Source organism: Bos javanicus, chromosome 19 (assembly GCF_032452875.1).
Source record: "Bos javanicus breed banteng chromosome 19, ARS-OSU_banteng_1.0, whole genome shotgun sequence".
In the NCBI taxonomy this organism is placed as follows: Eukaryota; Metazoa; Chordata; class Mammalia; order Artiodactyla; family Bovidae; genus Bos; species Bos javanicus.
The window spans coordinates 49,570,859-49,589,444 of NC_083886.1; the positions used below are offsets into that span (position 1 = coordinate 49,570,859).

The 18,586-nt window shown below is 58.2% G+C and overlaps 1 protein-coding gene across 2 annotated transcripts in view; it reads right to left on the minus strand.

The window, feature by feature from the left end:
* Nucleotides 1–1,205: 1,205 nt before the first annotated feature.
* Nucleotides 1,206–18,586, minus strand: part of SCN4A (sodium voltage-gated channel alpha subunit 4) — a 53,039-nt gene continuing 35,658 nt past the window's right edge. The window contains exons 15-25 of one of the 2 annotated variants that reach the window (XM_061392354.1): nt 12,859–13,347; nt 11,110–11,239; nt 10,309–10,463; nt 9,617–9,790; nt 9,393–9,515; nt 7,680–7,958; nt 7,340–7,393; nt 6,999–7,136; nt 6,370–6,474; nt 5,484–5,754; nt 1,206–4,462 (exon numbers count right to left, since the gene is read on the minus strand). In XM_061392354.1, the coding sequence (XP_061248338.1) occupies nt 3,237–4,462; nt 5,484–5,754; nt 6,370–6,474; nt 6,999–7,136; nt 7,340–7,393; nt 7,680–7,958; nt 9,393–9,515; nt 9,617–9,790; nt 10,309–10,463; nt 11,110–11,239; nt 12,859–13,347 (3,144 nt within the window). In that variant the 3' untranslated portion in view covers nt 1,206–3,236. Of the gene's footprint in view, nt 4,463–5,483; nt 5,755–6,369; nt 6,475–6,998; nt 7,137–7,339; nt 7,394–7,679; nt 7,959–9,392; nt 9,516–9,616; nt 9,791–10,308; nt 10,464–11,109; nt 11,243–12,858; nt 13,348–18,586 lie in introns of both variants that reach the window. The other variant, XM_061392353.1, reaches the window with a different exon arrangement.

The following is an 18,586-nucleotide window of genomic DNA, read 5'->3' on the forward strand; positions in this document are numbered from 1 at the left end:
CGGAGAGGGGTTGCCATTTCCTCCTCAAGGGGATCTTCCTGACCCAGGGATCGAACCTGCGTCTCCTACATTAGCAGGTGGATTCTTTACCACTGAGCCACCTGTCCTTTGCAGGGCAGTCATGAGCCTTGAAGGGCCTCTTGTATCTGAAGTGCATGGTGACATAGGTGGAAGCACAGTCCACCCTCAGGAGGCGGTGAGTAGCATTGATATCTGGGGGAAGCACATGGTTCTGAATAGGAACCTCGGTTATGTTTATCACCCAGGATCTTACCTTTTTCTTTCACCATTCAAGGCTCAGGGGCAACATAGATCAGGGCACTCTCAAGCTCTCCTGTCCTTGAGGACAGAGAGAGCCCCAACCGAGGTTTGGAGAAACTTAAAGTAAAAAGTGAGAAGGAGCTTTCCCCACCTCTGAGAAGGGGTTCAGCACCCCCATGTGGGCTCAGAAACCCTGCTGGCACCCCACCCCCACAGGCAAAGACATCCGCAGGGTGGGAAGGGGCTCGAGGACACGGCTGAGGGAGGTTGGGGTGGCCTGTGGGTGCCCCTCCCCAGCCGCCAGGGGAGCCATGTAACCTCAGGACTCAGGAAAAGGGGAGTGGGGATACAGAAATCTTGAAAGGGACTAAATATTTACTAGTTTAGAGGAATACAGCCCTGGCTGTCGGAAAGCAAAATTAAATCTAAACTTATATTTCACTCACTGGGATTGTGGCCTGAGCTCACTACATATTTCTCTTTGTCATAGGTCCATGGGATTCTGGGTCCTCTGGGGTCAGAGGCAGCATCCTAGAGGGGATTGGGCCTCAGGAAAGGGAAGGGCCACACCGTGGACCCACAGGCCATGGGTGAGGCAGAAAAGTGATGGGGGCTTCCAGAGAGGAGGGTCTGGGCACACAGGTCCCAACGCCTATTTCCTGGGTACTGTTGTGGGCAGGGAGGGGTAGTGTGGGTGCTGCCTGTTAGTGGGGCGGGCAGGGGTGAGGGAACGACTCCTGACCTCATCTGGCCTCTTGAGGAGGCTGGGTTCCAGCCAGACTAAGCCAGAGGAGGGAGCTGGGGCCCTCCTTATCCTGCCCTCCCCAATACCTGGCAGCTCCCCAAGGCTTCTCCACTTGTTTCCAATCCCCCTAGCCCTTCTTGTCGCCCTCAGCTCCCGTCCACGTCCGCACACAGAGGCACAGAAGGAAAAAGCGTACTCGTCCGAGGCACCGGGAGGTTTATTATAAGAACTGTACAAAGGAGCCTTCTGCTGGCCTGGCTTGGGCCTGTTCCCACCCGGACGAGGTGCAATGGCTGTGGGTCTGCAGGGGGAGGAGGCCTGGACCCTATTCAGCCACGCTGGCTCTGTACCCGGCCCAGTGGAGAGAGTTCAGTCCAACAGAGGCTGAGGCTCTGGGGCCACACTCATCCGGCCCCAAGAGGAGGAAGGAAAGGACACGGGCAGGGTGCTGGTCAGAGAAGAGGCTGACCCCTGGAGGAACTTCTGAAGAAAGAGCCGGAACTGCTGCAGGAAGAGATGGAAGAAGCAGGGGCCTCCTTCCAGAGAGGACCCAGGCGGGGCCAGGGAGCGGGGCTGGGCAGTGGGTGTGAGGAAGAGAAGCAGAGAAGGCAGAAGGGTGCCCTCACGGCCATGAAAGAAAGAAATGTCCGGGCAGAGTGGGGCAGACAGAAAGGAAGGCTCCGGCCTGTGGGCGTGCACACAAGCAAACACACACACACATGTTGTTTGGAGGTTTTGCTGCTTCCTGAGTTTTAATCAAACTGTTCACGAGAAACAAGAAGAAAAAGAAGAGGAACTAAGTGCAGTGGGGGTGGGGTGGGGGGCTCAGTGTGCAAACCTTACCACGTGTGTTCACACTCACATACACACTCACAGCACAAGGACACTTCCACGGACTGGCCGACAGAGAAGACACACGCATACCCACTGGTTAAGCACTCCAGGGCACGCTGACACACACACACACACACAGATATACACATAGACAGATGCATATGCAGGTTCTATGGGACACAGTGGTTCACAGACGCACACGCACACACACACAGGTGAGTAAATCCAGTGACCCCGAGCTGGTGTCTCACCCCCTCCTCCAAGCTCGGCCTCTGTCTATTCACAAGAGCCCAGATCGGTGGTGCCAACAGAAGCATCGCACAGCTTCCAGTGGCCAGAAGTTGGACGCTTGGGCCTGAGCCAGGTGAGCAGTTCCCACCTCAGTGTTGAAATCTCGAACGTGAGCTCAGCTAGAACATTCTTAGGACCACTTTGAGGAAGGGGGAAAGGATGATGCAAGAGGAAGAGAAGGGTGTGGCGGGGGGTGAGGAGGGGACCCTGGGGCTAGGGAGGCTGCCAGGAGCCCAAGTGGTGCTGATGGAGGAGGAAGACGGGAATCTTCTTCCCAAGCCCCAGGGTCCCCGACCCCACCCGAGATCTGGGTGCTCAGTTCAAGGAAGCCCCCAGTGTAGTAATACACTGGTGGGATCCAACCCCTGCTACCCACCCCATCGTGCTTTCTAGAAAAAGATAATTCCCAAGGGGAATCTTCCCTTCTGCTCTTCTCCCAGGGGCCAGCCAGGGAGCTGGAGGGCCTGGGCAATGGATGAATCGGGAAAGGATTCAGGGGCCACAACCCACCCAATGTCTCAGCATCCAGTGGCCTCCCCACCACCCACCCACCACCGGGTATATGGAGCCATTTCTGAACCAGGGATGTTTTCCTTCTCCTGAGAATTCCTGAGCAGGCAGGGTGAGCTGCATCCCAGAGGCCGGACAGGGTGGCAGGCCCTGGGCTCAGGTCTGCTCCCACTGAGGTGAAGACTTCCTTGTCCCAGAGGGAGCTGGAGGCCTGAGCCACTGCCTGCAGAGAGGTCAGTAGCCCTTAAGACTCTGGGGGAAGGAGGGCAGCCAATCCCTCCATCACAGGCCGGCTCCTCCCAAGTGGGGAGCAGAGACTCTGATGTTCTGACCTTCCCCGGGGCTGTGAGGAGGGCAGCAGGGCCCACGAGGAGGTGAGAGCAACTTGAATGTGAATATCGCGGAGGCAGTGGCCTCAGCCCAGAGTGGAGACTTCAGGTACAATTCCCCCCTTCCATGGCCTGGGTGACAGCCCAGCATGGACAAAGCCTGTCCCCACCAGGGAGCTGGGTCAGTCCCGGACGCACAGCCCTAGCTCCCTCAGCGGCAGGCACCAAGGGGGTGCTTTGGGGCTGTGCCACCTCACCACCACTTGCTAGACGAGAGACTCTTTGACCCCTGGGCGCACCGTCTGCCCCAGGGGTGGGGCGGGAGGGAGGGGTGCGTCAGAGGGGCTGATGGGCCTGAGCCCCATGGCAGGTCCGGGGTCCCCTGTGGAGCCCCTCTCCTCCTCTTTGCTCGGCACACCGCTGTTCCCGTTGTCGGGGCCGTACATCTTGCTCATGGTGTCAGCGATCAGCCCCTCCTTCTCGGGGGCCCCGTCCCTGCCGCCGTCATGGTTGTGGCGGTACATGTAAGAGGCCTGCTTCACGGAGCGCTGCAGCAGATGCCGGCGGTAGGCCCTCTGGATCTTGATGGCGCACACTTCTTCGTGCTTCCTCTTGAGGGTGGTGGTGATGGGCTCATAGGAGACCTTGGAGGGGTTGGCGGCCATGAACTTCTCCTCCATGGTCTCCTTGAGGGCGTCCATCTCCCCGGAGTCACCCAGGACCTCTTTGGTCAGGGCAAAGAGGATGTCCAGGCAGTGGATCTTGTCCCCCGGCACCATGGGCAGGTCCATCGTGATGAGCTTGATCTTGTTGGGCTTGGCGATCCTCAGCGGCTCCTGCAGGGTGTCCACGAAGTCGGAGAGGCGGCTGTAGTCAATGAACTGCGTGGCGTCGGGGTCGAACTTCTCCCATGTCTCGTAGAACATCTCGAAGTCATCCTCCCCAAGAGGCTCGCTGCTCTCCTCCGTGGCCACGTTGAAGTTCTCCAGGATGATGGCGATGTACATGTTGACCACGATGAGGAAGGAAATGATGATGTAGCTGCAGAAGAAGCAGATGCCGATGGAGGGGTTGCCACAGTCGCCCCGGATGCTGGTGCCCGGGTTCTCCAGGTTGGGGTCACAGTCAGGGGGCCCGCTGTTGAGGATGGGGTTGAGGAGCCCATCCCAGCCGGCCGACGTGGTGATCTCGAAGAGGCAGATGATGCTGTTGCCAAAGGTCTCGAAGTTAAACATGTCGTCGATGCCCGACTCCTTCTTGACGTAGGCGAAGTTGGACATGCCGAAGATGGAGTAGATGAACATGACCAGGAAGAGGAGGAGGCCGATGTTGAAGAGGGCGGGCAGCGACATCATGAGCGCGAAGAGCAGCGTCCGGATGCCCTTGGCCCCGCGGATCAGCCGCAGGACCCGCCCGATCCTCGCCAGGCGGATCACACGGAACAGCGTGGGTGAGACGAAGTATTTCTGGATCAGGTCGGAGAGCGCCAGGCCTGCAAGGGAGGAAGCCTCGAGGAAGCACTGCTGCCCTGGGGGTGGGCGGCAGGGTCGGGGAGCAGGGGGAAGGTGCAGCTCCTTGGGGCATGCAGTGCTGGGCTCGTCTACCCCAGGAAGGAGCAGTAGAAATTCATCGCTCAGTGCACAGCCTGAGTGCCCTGACCCATTAGACTCTCCCAGGGCTCTTGGGGTCCTGGGCTCCATCTCTGCCCTGACGCAGCCCAGTGGAGGTGGGATGTGCCAAAGTGGATGGGGGGGTGGGTAAGGCCCATTGCCAAGGCTGTTCACAGATGCCATGGATGAGAGTGAGGGGGAGAACAGCTCTGGGTGTGTGATGATGGGCATGTCGCCTACCTGGTTTGTGACTCAGTTTCCTCATCTGTAAGATGGAGATGACAACCGTCCCAGTCTCAGGACATTTGTTAGGAACAGTTACTAATTACACAGCTAATACTGTGAAGTGCATGGCCTAGTTCAGGCCAACTGTAAGTGATGGATAAATGACAGCTAGTTACTGTCATAATTACACACACCTCTCCTGTGCGTAAGGCTGCTAGATCCATCTTCTTTTTTTAGTTTATTTATTCGGCTGTGATGGGTCTTCGTTGCAACATGTGGGATCTTTAGTTGTGGCATGCGGGATCTAGTTCCCTGACCAGGGATCGAACCTGGGGCCCCTGCATCAGGAGTGCAGAGTCTTAGCCACAGGGCCACCAGGAAAGTCCTGGAACCATCTTCTTATGTCTTTCCCAAAGCACATTGGGACCTGAACGTGCATCTTCAGGTCAGGTGAATGCTTCTGGAGCTGTACTCGTGTGTGCACAGGTAACAGGCTGCCTGGGAACCCACCGTCTGTGCTTCTGTGCATTTAGTGTAGACACGGGGTGCAAATGCATGTGTGTGTGTGTCTGTGTGTGTGCAAAAGCATACCAAGTGCATGAGCAGGTGTGCGTGTGGACATGAGGAGGGCGACCCCGGGCCTTCCCGAACGACTCAGCCCAGCCCGGCCCTGCTCACCCACAATGGACAGGATGACGACCACAAAGTCGAAGATATTCCAGCCGACGGTGAAGTAGTACTGGCGCAGGGCCAGCATCTTGAGCACGCACTCGCCCGTGAAGATGATGATGAAGACCATGTTGATGTTGTACAGGATGTCCACCTTGAGCTGGCTCTGGTCGTCCGTCTCCACCATCATGGTGACCATGTTGAGGCAAATGAGGATCATGATGGTGATGTCGAACGCCTGCTTGGTCACCAGGTCGTACACCATGCCCTGGACCTTGTTCTGCAGCAGGGGTGGGGGTGAGGGCGGCGGTCAGAGCAGGACATGCACCGGCAGGAGAGGCGAGAGGACACGACACAGGAGTGTGGGGGTGGGGAGGCGAGAGAGAGAGAATGAAGGCATCAGGGCCGGGGCCTCGGGAGGCAGGGAGACCCATGGAGACGGGCCACTCTGTGGGGTCTGTGGGCCTCCTTCCTCTCTCTGGGAACTTCTTCCCGAATTAAGGGCCCTCAGCAACCCCTCCTCCTTCTCCCGAAGTGGCTGCTCACTGGGGGAGCTGTCTGGACATCCTCTTCCTCCCGTCTCCAGGGGCCCTTGCCCCCAGAGGCCACCAGCTAAGGAGCTGAATGGACGCTGGGGGCGCTGGGCGGGTTAGGCAAGGGGTAAACCAGTGACTGGAGTTTATCAGGCTGCTCTTGCTTGCACATGAAGTGTGGTGTTATGGAGAGGTGCCCCTCCCAACATGTGGGCACAACCTTCCTGCGGGGGGCCCCAGCCTCACACCAGGGACACAGCCTGGTGGGCAGAGAGCAGCCTGCCTTCTGCATCCCCCGCACGGGCCCCCTTGGGCAGGAGCCTTATATGGGCTGTAGCGGGAGGGGCCCAGAGGGCTGGTACCTGGGGCCGGGGAATTGGCTTCTGAGGCTTCTTGGAGCCAAGCTTCTTCATGGCGTTATAGTATTTCTTCTGTTCCTCTGTCATGAAGATGTCTTTCCCTCCAAAGTACAATGGGATGGGGCCCGTAAGGTTGGAGAGTCCCCCTTCTCAGCTTCCAGGACTTCCCAACCTCAAACATCTGTGTAAAGCCCTCCCCCATCCCAGCAGGGGGGCCTGGTGGGAAGAGGGAAGGAGACCTGCTTAGAGGGCCAGAGATGGGGGTTGAAGGAGGCAGGGAAGGGGGACGGAAGGGTCCAGAGAAAGGGGGGTGGGTGACAGACAGAGGGAAGGGGCCAGCACAGCCCTCATGGCCCATTTTGGGCCACCTTCCATCAGTATTTCACTGGGTCCTCAGAATGAGCCGGCAAAGCAGGCAGCATGAGCCTCATTTTGTACAGAAGGAAACCAAGGTTCACACTGGCCCCGTCACTAGTTCAAGGTCACCTGGTGGGATCGGAACCCAGGCTCTGCCTCGATCGGGTGCGCGGACAGTGTTTGTGAACATACGAAAGGAGAAGTGGACAAAGCGGGTGTGAGGAGGGAGCCCAGCGCGGGGAGAACCCAGGGGGGAAGGCGGGCTAGATACTCATCTTCTTCTTCTGCTGGTTGAAGTTGTCGATGATGACGCCAATGAAGAGGTTGAGGGTGAAGAAGGAGCCGAAGATGATGAAGATGACGAAATAGAGGTACATGTAGAGGTTCACCTCATACTGCGGCTGCTCTTCCTTCTGCAGCAGTCACAGGACAGGGGCGCGTATGCGGGGTGGGCTGGGGGCACACACTGCCTGCTCCCTGTCCCACTGTGGGCCCACCCACCCCTGTAGGCAGTGGGGTCTCGGGGGCTCCTGAGGAGGCGGCGTGGGGTGGGGATGGATCTGAGTCCTCTCCCCTGGCTCACTCACCAGCCCACATTTCGGGGACCCCCACTCACCTCCCGGGAGTCCACGGCAGCATACATGATGTCCATCCAGCCCTTGAAGGTGGCCTGCGAGAGTGTGGTTGGGTGTGAGGGGAGGGGCTGCTAGCTGCTTCCACCATCCATGAGTTTCCCTCCCTGCCTACCCCAGAAGCTGCCTGCTCCGAGTCCCACTGGGCAGGCATCAAGTACAGACCATCAAAATACAGACAGGTATGGACACGACCTCTGGGTCCTCCAGCCCTGGAGGCAGGTGGGAGATTCCCTAACGAGGAGTGGCCGTGGGCTCAGTCCCAGTGAGATTCCAGGGGCGTCTCCACCCCTGCCTCATGCAGGGGCCGCATGTCACACTCACCACCTGCAAGAGCGAGAGGTAGCCGAGGCCCACGTTGTCGTAGTTGACCTTGACGTTGAGCCAGCGGACCTGGCCCGTGTGCATCAGGCTCTCGCACTCGGACTTGTTGTTGACCTCGGTGATGTCGAATCTCTCGGAGGTGGTGGTGTTGATGCAGTAGTAGAACTTGCCGGCAAACAGGTTGACGCCCATGATGCTGAAGATGAGCCAGAAGATGAGGCAGACGAGCAGCACGTTCATGATGGAGGGGATGGCTCCCAGGAGGGCATTCACCACCACCTGGGGGCCGGGGGTGGGGAGGAGGGAGTCACAGCCAGATCCCCTCCCAGGCAGCAGGGTAGGGGGCATCACCCAGTCTCCTCTGGGAGAGGACTCCCCACCCACACCAACCAAGGGACCAGGCAGGGAAGGCTTCCTGGAGGAGGGCTGATCTGAATGAACCCAGGCCTGCAGGAGAAGTCTACTGGGCTTTTTGTGGGGGTGGGGGATGGTGGGAGCAGGGAGCAGGGGTAGGGGGTTGCCGGCCTGCTGGCTGAAGAGGGCTCTCTGCTTCGCTGGAGCCAACAGCCCAGGGTGGGGAGCTGGGCTTCTCTGGAAGCAGCCCGGCCATGGGTCACCAGGCAGGAGACAAACACTCTTTCCTCGGCCCCCATAGGAAACTCAGTCCCCGTGACCTGGCCCCCGGCTCATCTGCTCACAGGATTAGAGACAAAGACCCAGAAAAGAACGGAGCCTGTGAAGCAGCAGGAACCTTGGGGACTGGAGCTCTGTGCCCAGCCAGCCCTGGCCACACAGGCCAACCTCATTGTTTCCGGCTGAGCTGAATCTGAGAATTAATCTGTTTTCAAGGAGAAGTGGTTTCATGACCTCCAGACAAAGTGAGTGGTGTAAGCCCGGTGATGCCCAGGGCAATTCTATTCCTGGCTGGGGCATCAACCAGCTGTGCGGCCATGGCCAGGTCATTTTCCCCCAGTGGGGAGGGGTCCCTGGCTGGGCCGGGCTCTTGTATGGGAGACCCCAGGCTGAGTGCCCTGCTGATCTGCAATCATCTGCTTCATGGAAGTCTGTCCCCCCCAGAGTAGGCCTTGCTCTTAACAGAACCCCTACTTCCAGCCTTAGCCGGGGAAGTCCCCTTGGTCTTGCCTGAACCCTGTATTTACCTGTCACTTCCGCCCTCAGCGGCCTGAGGGAAGGATGGGCAGGCTCGGAGCCCTGGGGGGCCCCAGTCTGAGGCTGGGGAGAGTCACCTATAAACCCACAGACCTTTCCTTCCTCTCCTGCCTGGGTGCCCTCAGGCCCCTCCTGGGAGTGGCTGCGGCCTCTGCTGCCCCCTAGTGGTGGCAGAGAGGAGTGAAGGAGGGGGCTGCGGGCAGGAACGGGCACCTGGGCTGGTGTGTGGGGGTGCCTTTTGTTGTTGTTGTTGTCGCTCAGTCACTCAGTCGTGTCCGACTCTTTGCGACCGCATGCACGGTAGCCCACCAGGCTCGTCTGTCCTCCCGGAGTTTGCTCAAATTCATGTCCATTGAGTCAGTGATGCTATCTAACCATCTCATCCTCTGCCACCTGCTTCTCCTTTTGCCATCAGTTGCCTGGGGGACCCCCAAACCTTGACTCCCAGTGGTGGCCAGAGTACAGACACGCCCCCAGCCCCCTTCCAAGCTGTCGCTGCTCCCCCACTCCTTAGCCCTACTCACAGTCCCCCTCGACACCCACCCTCATGCCCTCGAATCGAGACAGTGCCCTCAGGGGGCGCAGGGCCCGCAGCGTCCGCAGGGATTTGATGGGTCCCAGCTCCGAGTAGCCCAGCCAGTTGGCCACCAGGCTGATGATGGAGACCTGCAAACGGGAGGGCAGGTGGTCAGGGAGTGCGGGGCCTTGGCCCCAAGGAGGGCCTCCGGAGCTGGCGGCGGGGCTGGGCGGGAGTGGGGCGGACTCACGTCCACGATGAGGAAGTCGAGCCAGCACCAGGCATTGGTGAAGTACACCTTGAAGCCGTAGGCCACCCACTTGAGTAGCATCTCCAGGATGAAGATGTAGGTGAAGACCTTGTCGGCGTACTCCAGGATGGTGCGGATGACTCGCCGCTGCTCAATGTGGATGTCCTCGAAGGCCTGGGGGCACCAGCAGGCGGGTGGCCAGGGCCCGGAGGCTGGGGCAGCAGCCACGTCTCTACAGCTGCTGGTTCCCAGGGGTCTGGCACTGGGGTTAGATGCGGGGGCAGACTCCCAGCACCCATCGTGGGGGTGAGCGGGGGAGTTCCTGGTGGGGGGAAGCCCCTCAGCTCCCCTTCCCCAGACCTAATGATAGGAATGTTCACTAACCTGCAGGGGGTTTGCTGTGACACAGGCTGGCCCCCCCACCCCATATTCCCTTCCCACCTGCTCCCTGGTCGGGACCTGTCGGCCAGGGAGGCACACAGGGTCAGAGCCCATCTGCCTCTTTGTGAAAATGAGCACAGTCTGCCACACACCCTGGAAGCACTGGTGAGTTCTTCAGGGCTCTCTCTCTGGGTTCGGGCCTGTCCAGCAAGTGTCCCTCCCATGGTGTGGAAAGGAGGGAGCCCTGGGACAGCCTGCTTCCAGCCTGGCCCCTGCCCCTGCCCATGCCCGGCCCTCAGGGCGGCGCCTACCAAGGCCCCACTGCTGAGCAGGATCATGAAGACAATGAAGGTCTCAAACCAGTTGTGCTCGACGATCTTGAAGCAGGCCCTGCGGAGGGTCCACCACTTCTTCCCTCGACCCTGGGAGATGTCCACGTAGAGGAAGGGAAAGCGCTGCACGCAGGCTGGGGAGGGAGGGCGGCAGGGGCACCCGTCACGGTCAGCCCGTTTCCCCCCTCCCCTTCCCAGGATATGCCCCCTCCCCACCCTGACTGCATGCAGAGACACGCCAGAAAACAGGGGTGTGGGCCACCCACGCAGGTTCCACGGCTTTCAGCTGTCCCCATCCTCCCCCACGTCCCCCAGGCAGCCTCCACTCTGCACAACCCAAACTCTCTGGGCAAAGAATGTTCCGGAAGGGCCAGGCAGGCCTCTTTCTGGAAGACGAAGCTGAGAAGGACAGCCTTAGAGAAGCCAGTGCTGAGTGCCTGCTTCGTGCCGGCCATACTCAGGGCTCTATGCGGATTCTGTGCAGCAGCCTGTGGGCTGCTGGGACTGTCACCTACGGCACACACGGCAGGGGGCAGAGGGGGCAGGGGCTCAGAAGCATCTGCTCTGACACCCCTTCCTGGGGTCGCATTCTCCCAGGTGCGGAAGGGCAGGGCACCATCGGAGGAAGAAGGCCCTGTTGCTTTTGGTGACTCGCCTGTCCCCAGGCCGTCCCCAAGGAGACGGTGAGCTGAGGCTGAGGCTCTCCTCGGGCCCTAGCCTGGCCTGCCGCTTCCGGGGTCTGCCGGGCTGGGGGAGGCACCCGGGCGGGCTGGCTCTCACCCTCGGTGAAGCACTCCTCAGGCTGCTCCCCATCAGGGTTCTCCTCGGCCTGTTCCTCGGGGTCGTCCTCGGGGGGCTTGTAGTCGGCAGTGCTGCAGACGGAGGAGTTCCCATCCAGGGGCTGCAGCGGCTTCTGCGGAGGCCACAGGGTCACGTGGGGCAGAGGGGGTCCAGATGGGAGCCCCGAGGGGAGGGCCCAGAAGGGAGAAGGGGAAGCGGGGGTGGGGGGTGGAGCAGACTCATTCATTCACAGACTCATTCATTCATTCAGCCCTGGATTGTGGAGCCAGCACTGGGGTCTGTGCAGAAGGACCCAGGCCTTGGCCCTATCCTCAGGGCACTTGGATTTGAAGAGGCTCAGAGATGCTGGCTAGAAGGGAAGGGGTCAGGATGGAGCAAGGTCCGAGCCCTCTTACGCTCTGTTCAGCTGAGGAATCCAGGAAGGATGGGGGAATTCAGAAAGAGTGGGGGTAGGGGGCTGGTACTCCAGCCTGGCCAGACCTCCCTCACCTCCTCCTGGCCCAGCCTCCACTCCTCAAGGGGCCCCCTTTATGGCTGGGGTGAGGCCCCTGAAAAGGAAAATGGAGAGGGTCATGGGATGGTGGCGGGGGCAGCTGTCAGAATGGTGGCCAGAAAGGGAGGGCCTGGTGCCCAGTTGACAGAAAGGGAAACTGAGGCATGGGGCATTAGGTCGGGCAGGATGCCCGCTGAGCCACTGGCCCTGCCTATGCCCCCCACTTCTCACCGCCCCTCGGGAGCTGTGCCCGCCCCCTCCAGAGTCCCCAGCACCTTGGCCCGGCTGCTGTCCGGCCCTTCTCCACCCCCACTCCTCATACCGAGGTTGGTGCCACGTTTCCAGGGGTATTTATAGCTTGGCAGGCGCTCGGCTCCCTGGTAACTTAGTATGCCACGTATTTGGGGGGAATAAGGAGTCAAGAGCTTTCAGGGCAAAGTTTATTCAGGCTCTGGTGCCTGCTGGGCCCACGCTGCCAGGGTGGGGGTGGTCAGGGGGCCCTGCCCTAGCTTATGTGCTGATCCTTCCCCTGATGGAGCTGGAGGGTGGGTGAGGGGCTCAACCTGAGCTTCTGGGGGCAACCGCCAGGGCCTCCCCAACCCTTACAGGGGAGGGGCAGGGGGAGGGGGTGGGCATCAGGGCTCCAGCTGAGGCTGGGGCCCAGCTCTCCATTTCTTCGGCTCCACCCCACTGGATCCCTGACACCCTCTCCTCATTGTCTCCAGCCCAGACCTGGCACTCTGGCCCACGCTGGGAAGTTGGGACCGGGTCCCCACCACCACCAGGGGGCGTCTACACAGAAACAGACGATAATAGCAAGAACTTGGTAGCGGCTTCTTAACCCCAGGGCAGGGTTAAGAGAGGCCCCTTGGGTTCCAGCCCTGGATTCAGGCTTCTCAGGTGAGAATATGCTATCTCACAGCGCCACCTGCTGGTGAGAGGGGACCCAGGAGGAGCTGCAGGGCAGGAGTGCAGGGAAAGGCCTGGGGTGTTCAGACAAGTGGAGCGGGTCATAATAATGGTATTTATATGTCACCATTCACAGAGATGCTCTGCACACAGCATCTCATCTAATGCTCACAGTAACACCACAAGGTAGGTACCATTACCCCACCTTACAGATGGAGAAACTGAGGCTTGGAGAGGCTTTGTGCCATGTTCAAGGTCATACACAAATGTAGAGTCGTCTCTGTCTGACTCCCGAGCCCTGAATCTGGACCTTGCTATGGGCTTACCTTGACATCCTCAGGCTCAGAGAAGGTGTCAGTTTCCTCCTCTGTGGGCATCTCCAGGTCAGACTCCTCGGAGGCGATGGGCACGTGGATGGTCAGGTAGGGGTTGTTGATGAAGTTGAGGTGGTCCAACTCAATGCTGGGGGGAGGGCCGTCAGCCAGGCCCACGTGGTTCAGGATGTGGTTGTCCTTCTTGAGGTCCTTGCCATCCTCCTCGGGCGGAGGCTCCTTCTTCTCATCCTCGGGGGCACTTTCTGGAGCCTCTCCGGCCTCCCCATCCTCGCCGATGCTTCCAAGGCTGAGCATGATAACCTTGGGGCTCAGTACCTTGCCATGCAGCAGCCCCACGAGGAAGGCTTTGGCGAAGCCGATGCCCCACGTGATGCGAGCGATGGCAATCTGCAGGTTGTTCATCTCGCCATCCTCGTCCGAGGCCGCCAGGCTGTCGGCACTGAAGGAGCTGAGCAGCAGGGCCAAGAACAGGTTCAAGACCTGGAGAGCAGGAGGTGAGGGGGAGCCTGAGCTTAGCTGCGGGGCCCCAAGGGTGCCCCCTTCAGTCCACATGAGGGTCCTCGGGCCTCCAAGTCAGACCTACCTCTTGGTGGGCATTAAAGAGGAGCATCATCTAAGAGAGGGCTTCCCTGGTAGCTCAGATGGTAAAGAATCTGCCTGCAATGCAGTAGATCTGGGTTTGATCCCTGGGTTGGGAAGATCCCCTGGAGAAGGGAATGGCTACCCACTCCAGTATTCTTGTCTGGAGAATTCCACGGACAGAGGAGCAGGGGGCTTCAGTCCTTGGGGTTGCAAATGGTTGGACACGACTGAGTGACTAAACATCAGCAGCAGCACCTAACAGAACCCTCAAAACTGCTCTTGGAGCTGAGAAGTGCTACAGTCGTGCCCACTTTACAGATAGGGAGACTGAGGCTTGGGCAGGAGAGGACTCTGCTGACCAAGGCGGAGGCAGGGTTTGAGGAGGCCCACTGGGGGACAGGGACTCTTCCACGACTCTGTCCTCCACTTCCACTGCTAGAGGATGCAGATCAAAAACTAGGGCTCCCGTCTCAAAGCTTCGGGGATTCATTGGGAGCCTATTTTGAGCCTTCTCTTGTCTTGTAAGTGGGACTTCTAATAGTCCACGGGCTCCTGGTACGTGCTCCTGTGTCCTCAGTTGTGTCTGACTCTTTTCAACCCCATGGACTGTAGCCAGCCCGATTCTTCTGGCCGTGGGATTCTCCAGGCAAGAATGCTGGACTGGATTGGGTTGCCATTTCCTCCTCCAGGAGATCTTCCTGACCCAGGGATCGAACCCATGTCTCCTGCGTCTCCTACATTGGCATGTGGATTCTTTACCACTAGTGCCACCTGGAGTTCCCAGGACTCAGACGTACGTCCCCGGCTGCTGTGGAAGGACGTCTGATCTACCTCGGCTCACTCCCTTTCCTTCCCCCGGGGTTCCCTGCTCTACTGACACTCTTATCTTATCCCCACTGAAAGGGACGTAAGAGGCTACTGGTCTACCTCCCTCAGCTTTATTTTTTGGCGGATATTTACTGAGCCTCTCCCACTGTGTGCAGGAATGACTGGCCTCAGTTTGCTCCCAGCCTAGAGACAGACATTTGATCAGACAATTACAACGCGGTGGGTTTGCACAAAGTAGAGACCGGGGTTCACAGGCTTTGAAACCATGCCGCTTGGCCTTGAACCCCAAGTGATTAGCTGTGTGTCCAGAGGCAAGTCCTATCGCTGCCCCGTGCCTCGGTTTCCTTATTTGTACAATGGCGATGATTCCAGTACCTACCTCCTCACGTTGTTGTTGTGAGGATTGAAAGGTTGATACAACTAGAGCGCACAGTAGGCACTCAAAACGTGTGGGCTGTTATGTGTGCAGTAATAGAAGGTTTTACACGGTAGTGGGAGGAGTGTGATGAACTCTGGGGCCAGCTCTGCATTTCATGAATGAGGAGCCTGAGTTCTCCCAGAGAGGTGGAGTGACTTGCCTAAGGACACACAGCACATCCAGAACCAAAATCCAGGTTTCCTGTCATTGCACAACTTTGTGTGTGTGTTCACTCAGTCATATCCAACTCTTTGCAACCCCATGGACTGTAGCCCGCCAGGCTCCTTTATCCATGGGATTGCCCATGCAAAAATACTGGAGTGGGCTGCCATTTCCTACTCCAGGGGATATTCCTGACCTAGAGATCAAACCCAAGTCTCTTGCATCTCCTGCATTGGCAGGTGGATTCTTTACCACTGATGCTACCTGGAAAGCCCTGCACAACTTTGGAGGACATCATTTATTTAGACTACAGTGTGAATGGCCACCCCAGAAGCTGTGCAGTGCAGTGGCCCCATCTTCCATCAACCCACCTCCCAGGACAGAGGAGGACGGTGCAGCCTGAGGAGGGGGAGGTCCCGGCTCCTGTCAACCAGAGGCAGGTCTTACTCTGGGGGCCTCAGGGTGGGGCTGAGTGTGCGACTGGACACGAAAGAAGTAGGGTCAACTGCACTATGCCGTTTTCTATCAGATTTGAGTATCCCCAGATTTGGGTATCTGCAAGGGGTCTTGAGGGCTTAGGGAAGCCCCCAAGACGAAAAAGAATCTGCCTGCAATGCAGGAGAGCCAGGTTTGATCCCTGAGTTGGGAAGATCTCCTGCAGAAGGGAATGGCTACCCACCCCAGTATTCTTGCCTGGAGAATTCCATGGACAGAGGAGCCTGGTGGGCTACAGTCCAGGGGGTCAACACGACTGAGCAACTAACACACAAGGGGTTTTGGAACCAATTCCCTGAGTGACCAGGGGAGGACCGTACATGTGAATCTGTCTGGCTTTCACCAGTGTCCTCTAAGGTCTTTTTGTCATTGTCTTAACTATCATGTTGACATATCTTTAAAATAATTATAGGCAGGGAGGTTCGAGAGGGAGGGGATATAGGTATACTTAAAGCTGATTCACACTGTCATATGGAAGAAACCAATGCAATATTGGAGGAGCAATTATCCTCCAATTAAAAATAAATAAATATGAACTGGAGCAGAAAAATTAAAAAATATATATGTATCTATTATGTATTGTTCATCTTCTCTCTCTGGGGCAATGTGCTGGGGGATTCGCCCATCACCATGCCTTTTGGCTACTGTCTTGCCTTTGCCCCCCACCACAATGTACTGGTCTGTCTTTCCCTCTCTGGGGGGAGGTGTCCAGTTGCCAGAAACACATCTGAGATGGGAATTAGCTGCTCTCTGGGTCACCAGGGTTTGCACACGGCTCCTGCCTGGGACAGAAATAGCTGCCCCAGGCAAGGCATGGGGGGGTGGGTTAAATTAGGGAAGGGGGATGGACATTAGGTTCCCCAGGAGTGGGCTCCGACGGGAGGGTTCCCTATGACCTGGTCATTTCCTCTTCTTCACCCCCAAGGAAGTACCTGAGTGCCATGGACGCTGGGGACCTGGGTCCCCACCCTCCCTGGCAGGGTGCCCCATGCCCTCTGGCAGACACTTGCTTCCATGAGGCCTGGGAGGGTGGTAGGCGGGGCTAGTGCCCAAGGAGCTGGCAGTGCGCCTCCCCAGGCCGCTCTGCTCCCTTTGAGCAAAGTGGGAGAGCTGCAGAGCTGGGCCTGAGAAGGGTGTCAGGGTGTGTGTGTGTGTGTGTGTGTGTGTGTGTGTGTGTGTGATGGGAGGCGTGGGGGCACATACAGAGGCAGTGCTGTGCAGTGGTTCTGGATTCTGAGACCTGACTCCTTGGGTTCAAATCCTGCACAGGTTACTAAGGAACCCCCCTGAGCCTCTGCTTTCTTGTCTATAAAATAGAGATAAGACAGCACATCCCTGGGGCCTCCCTGGTGGTCTAACGGTTAAGACTCCGAGCTCCCAATTCAAGGGGTCTGGGTTCGATCTCTGGTCAGGGAACTAGGTCCCACATGATCATGATGCAACTAAGAGTTCCCATGCCACAGATCACGCATGCCTCAAGGAAGATGAAAGATCCTGTGTGCCGCAACTGGGGCCCGACACAGACAATTAAAGTTAAATATTATTAAATATTTTAATATTAAAAACAAAACAGAATCCAGCACACACCACATGGAGGCTGGTGAGCATTAAGAGATCAATACCCGGGGACCACCCTGGTGGCTCAGTGGAAAAGAATCCACCTCTCAGTGCAGGAGACATGGGTTCAATCCCTGATCCGGGAAGATCCCATATGCCTCAGAGGCACTAAGCCCATGCACCACAACTATTGAGCCCAGGCTCTAAAGCCCAGGAGCTGCAACTCCTGAGCCTATGTGCCACAGCTATCGAAGCCTGAGTGTCCTACAGCCTGAGCTCTGCTACAAGAGAAGCCTCTGCAATGAGAAGCTCACACGCTGCGGCGAAGAGTAGCCCCTGCTCGCCATAACTAGAGAAAAGCCCTCAGAGCGATGAAGAGCCAGCAAAGCCAAAAATAAATAAATAAATAAATACAATTTTTAAAAAGAGAGAGAATAATATCCGGAAATGCTCCGAATGCTGTATGAGCATGAACAGAGGTCGGCTGTCACCACTGGTACCCTGATGCTAACTCATCGTTAGTATCACTAATGATGATATTGATGCTCTTGCTGTTGAAAGTACGCAGACTCAGTTTCTAGTCCAGGCTCAGTTTCACACTGGCTGTGTGGTTCTGGGCTGTGCCTCCTGGGAGCACAGAGCCAACATTACCTGCCTCATGGGGTTGTCAGGAGCAGTAGGGATAATACACGTAAAGCCCCTGGCGCAGGAACCGGCACGTGGCAGGAGCCCAGCGCCTGGCGTGTGGCGCCGGTTGACGGCGGGTGTGGAATCTGCCACTGCTCCCTGAATGCCTGTAACCTTTGAGCTCCCCTGGCCTCGTGGGCCAAGCGCTTTGCTGAGCACTTAGGTCGGTTTAATCCTTCCGACCACCAGCAGAGTAGTCACTACCCGCCTCATCCCCATTTTCCAGATGAGAAAAACTGAGGCCAGAGAGACTGTAAATAACTGGCTCAAAGTTTCCCAGTCAGAAAGCGGCAAGTAGGGGCCTAAAATGGTTTTGAGTTCACATGTACACAGAAACCACTGCGACCCTTACAGTCACTCCCAGGCCGCTTAAACTTGCCCTCACAAACATCTATTCAGAGCCTGCAACCCCGCCATCACGAACCCTGCCCCACAGTCCTGCTGAGGCGTTCCCTTTACTCTCCTCGCTCCCTAAGACCCCCTCCTTGGAGCAGTCAGCCTGGGTTCTGCTGTCTGGCTGTCGGGACCCCATCCCACCGTCCCCTCCTCAGTTGCGGTGACGCCCCCGGCCGCCGGTCCGCCTCTGCCCGCAGCGGAGCTCAGCGTTATCTGAGAAGCGCTGACGGAGCAGCTCAAGGATTCCACCGGCCTTTGCGGAACGTGGGGACGTGCGTCTTCCCACCCGCTGTTGCCCGGGGTAGCATCGCCCCCGCTCGGGGCAGCCGGGCACAGCTCTCCTGGCAGGGGTGACCCCGCCCAGAGGAGCAGGGTCGGCGGGGTGAGGAGAGACGCCTCCCTCCGCCCGGCTGCTGAAACTCTGGTCAGCTGGACCACGACCTCACATCCCATTTCTCCTGGGCCCCTGCACCCCCCTTGCCTCCTCCAGCGCCCCACCCAGAAAGTGGCAGGACAGGTGCAGTTCAGGCCATCTCCACATCCTCCCAACGCCCGGGGCCTGATTCCCAGGAGCAGAGGGTGAGAGGGGAGGAG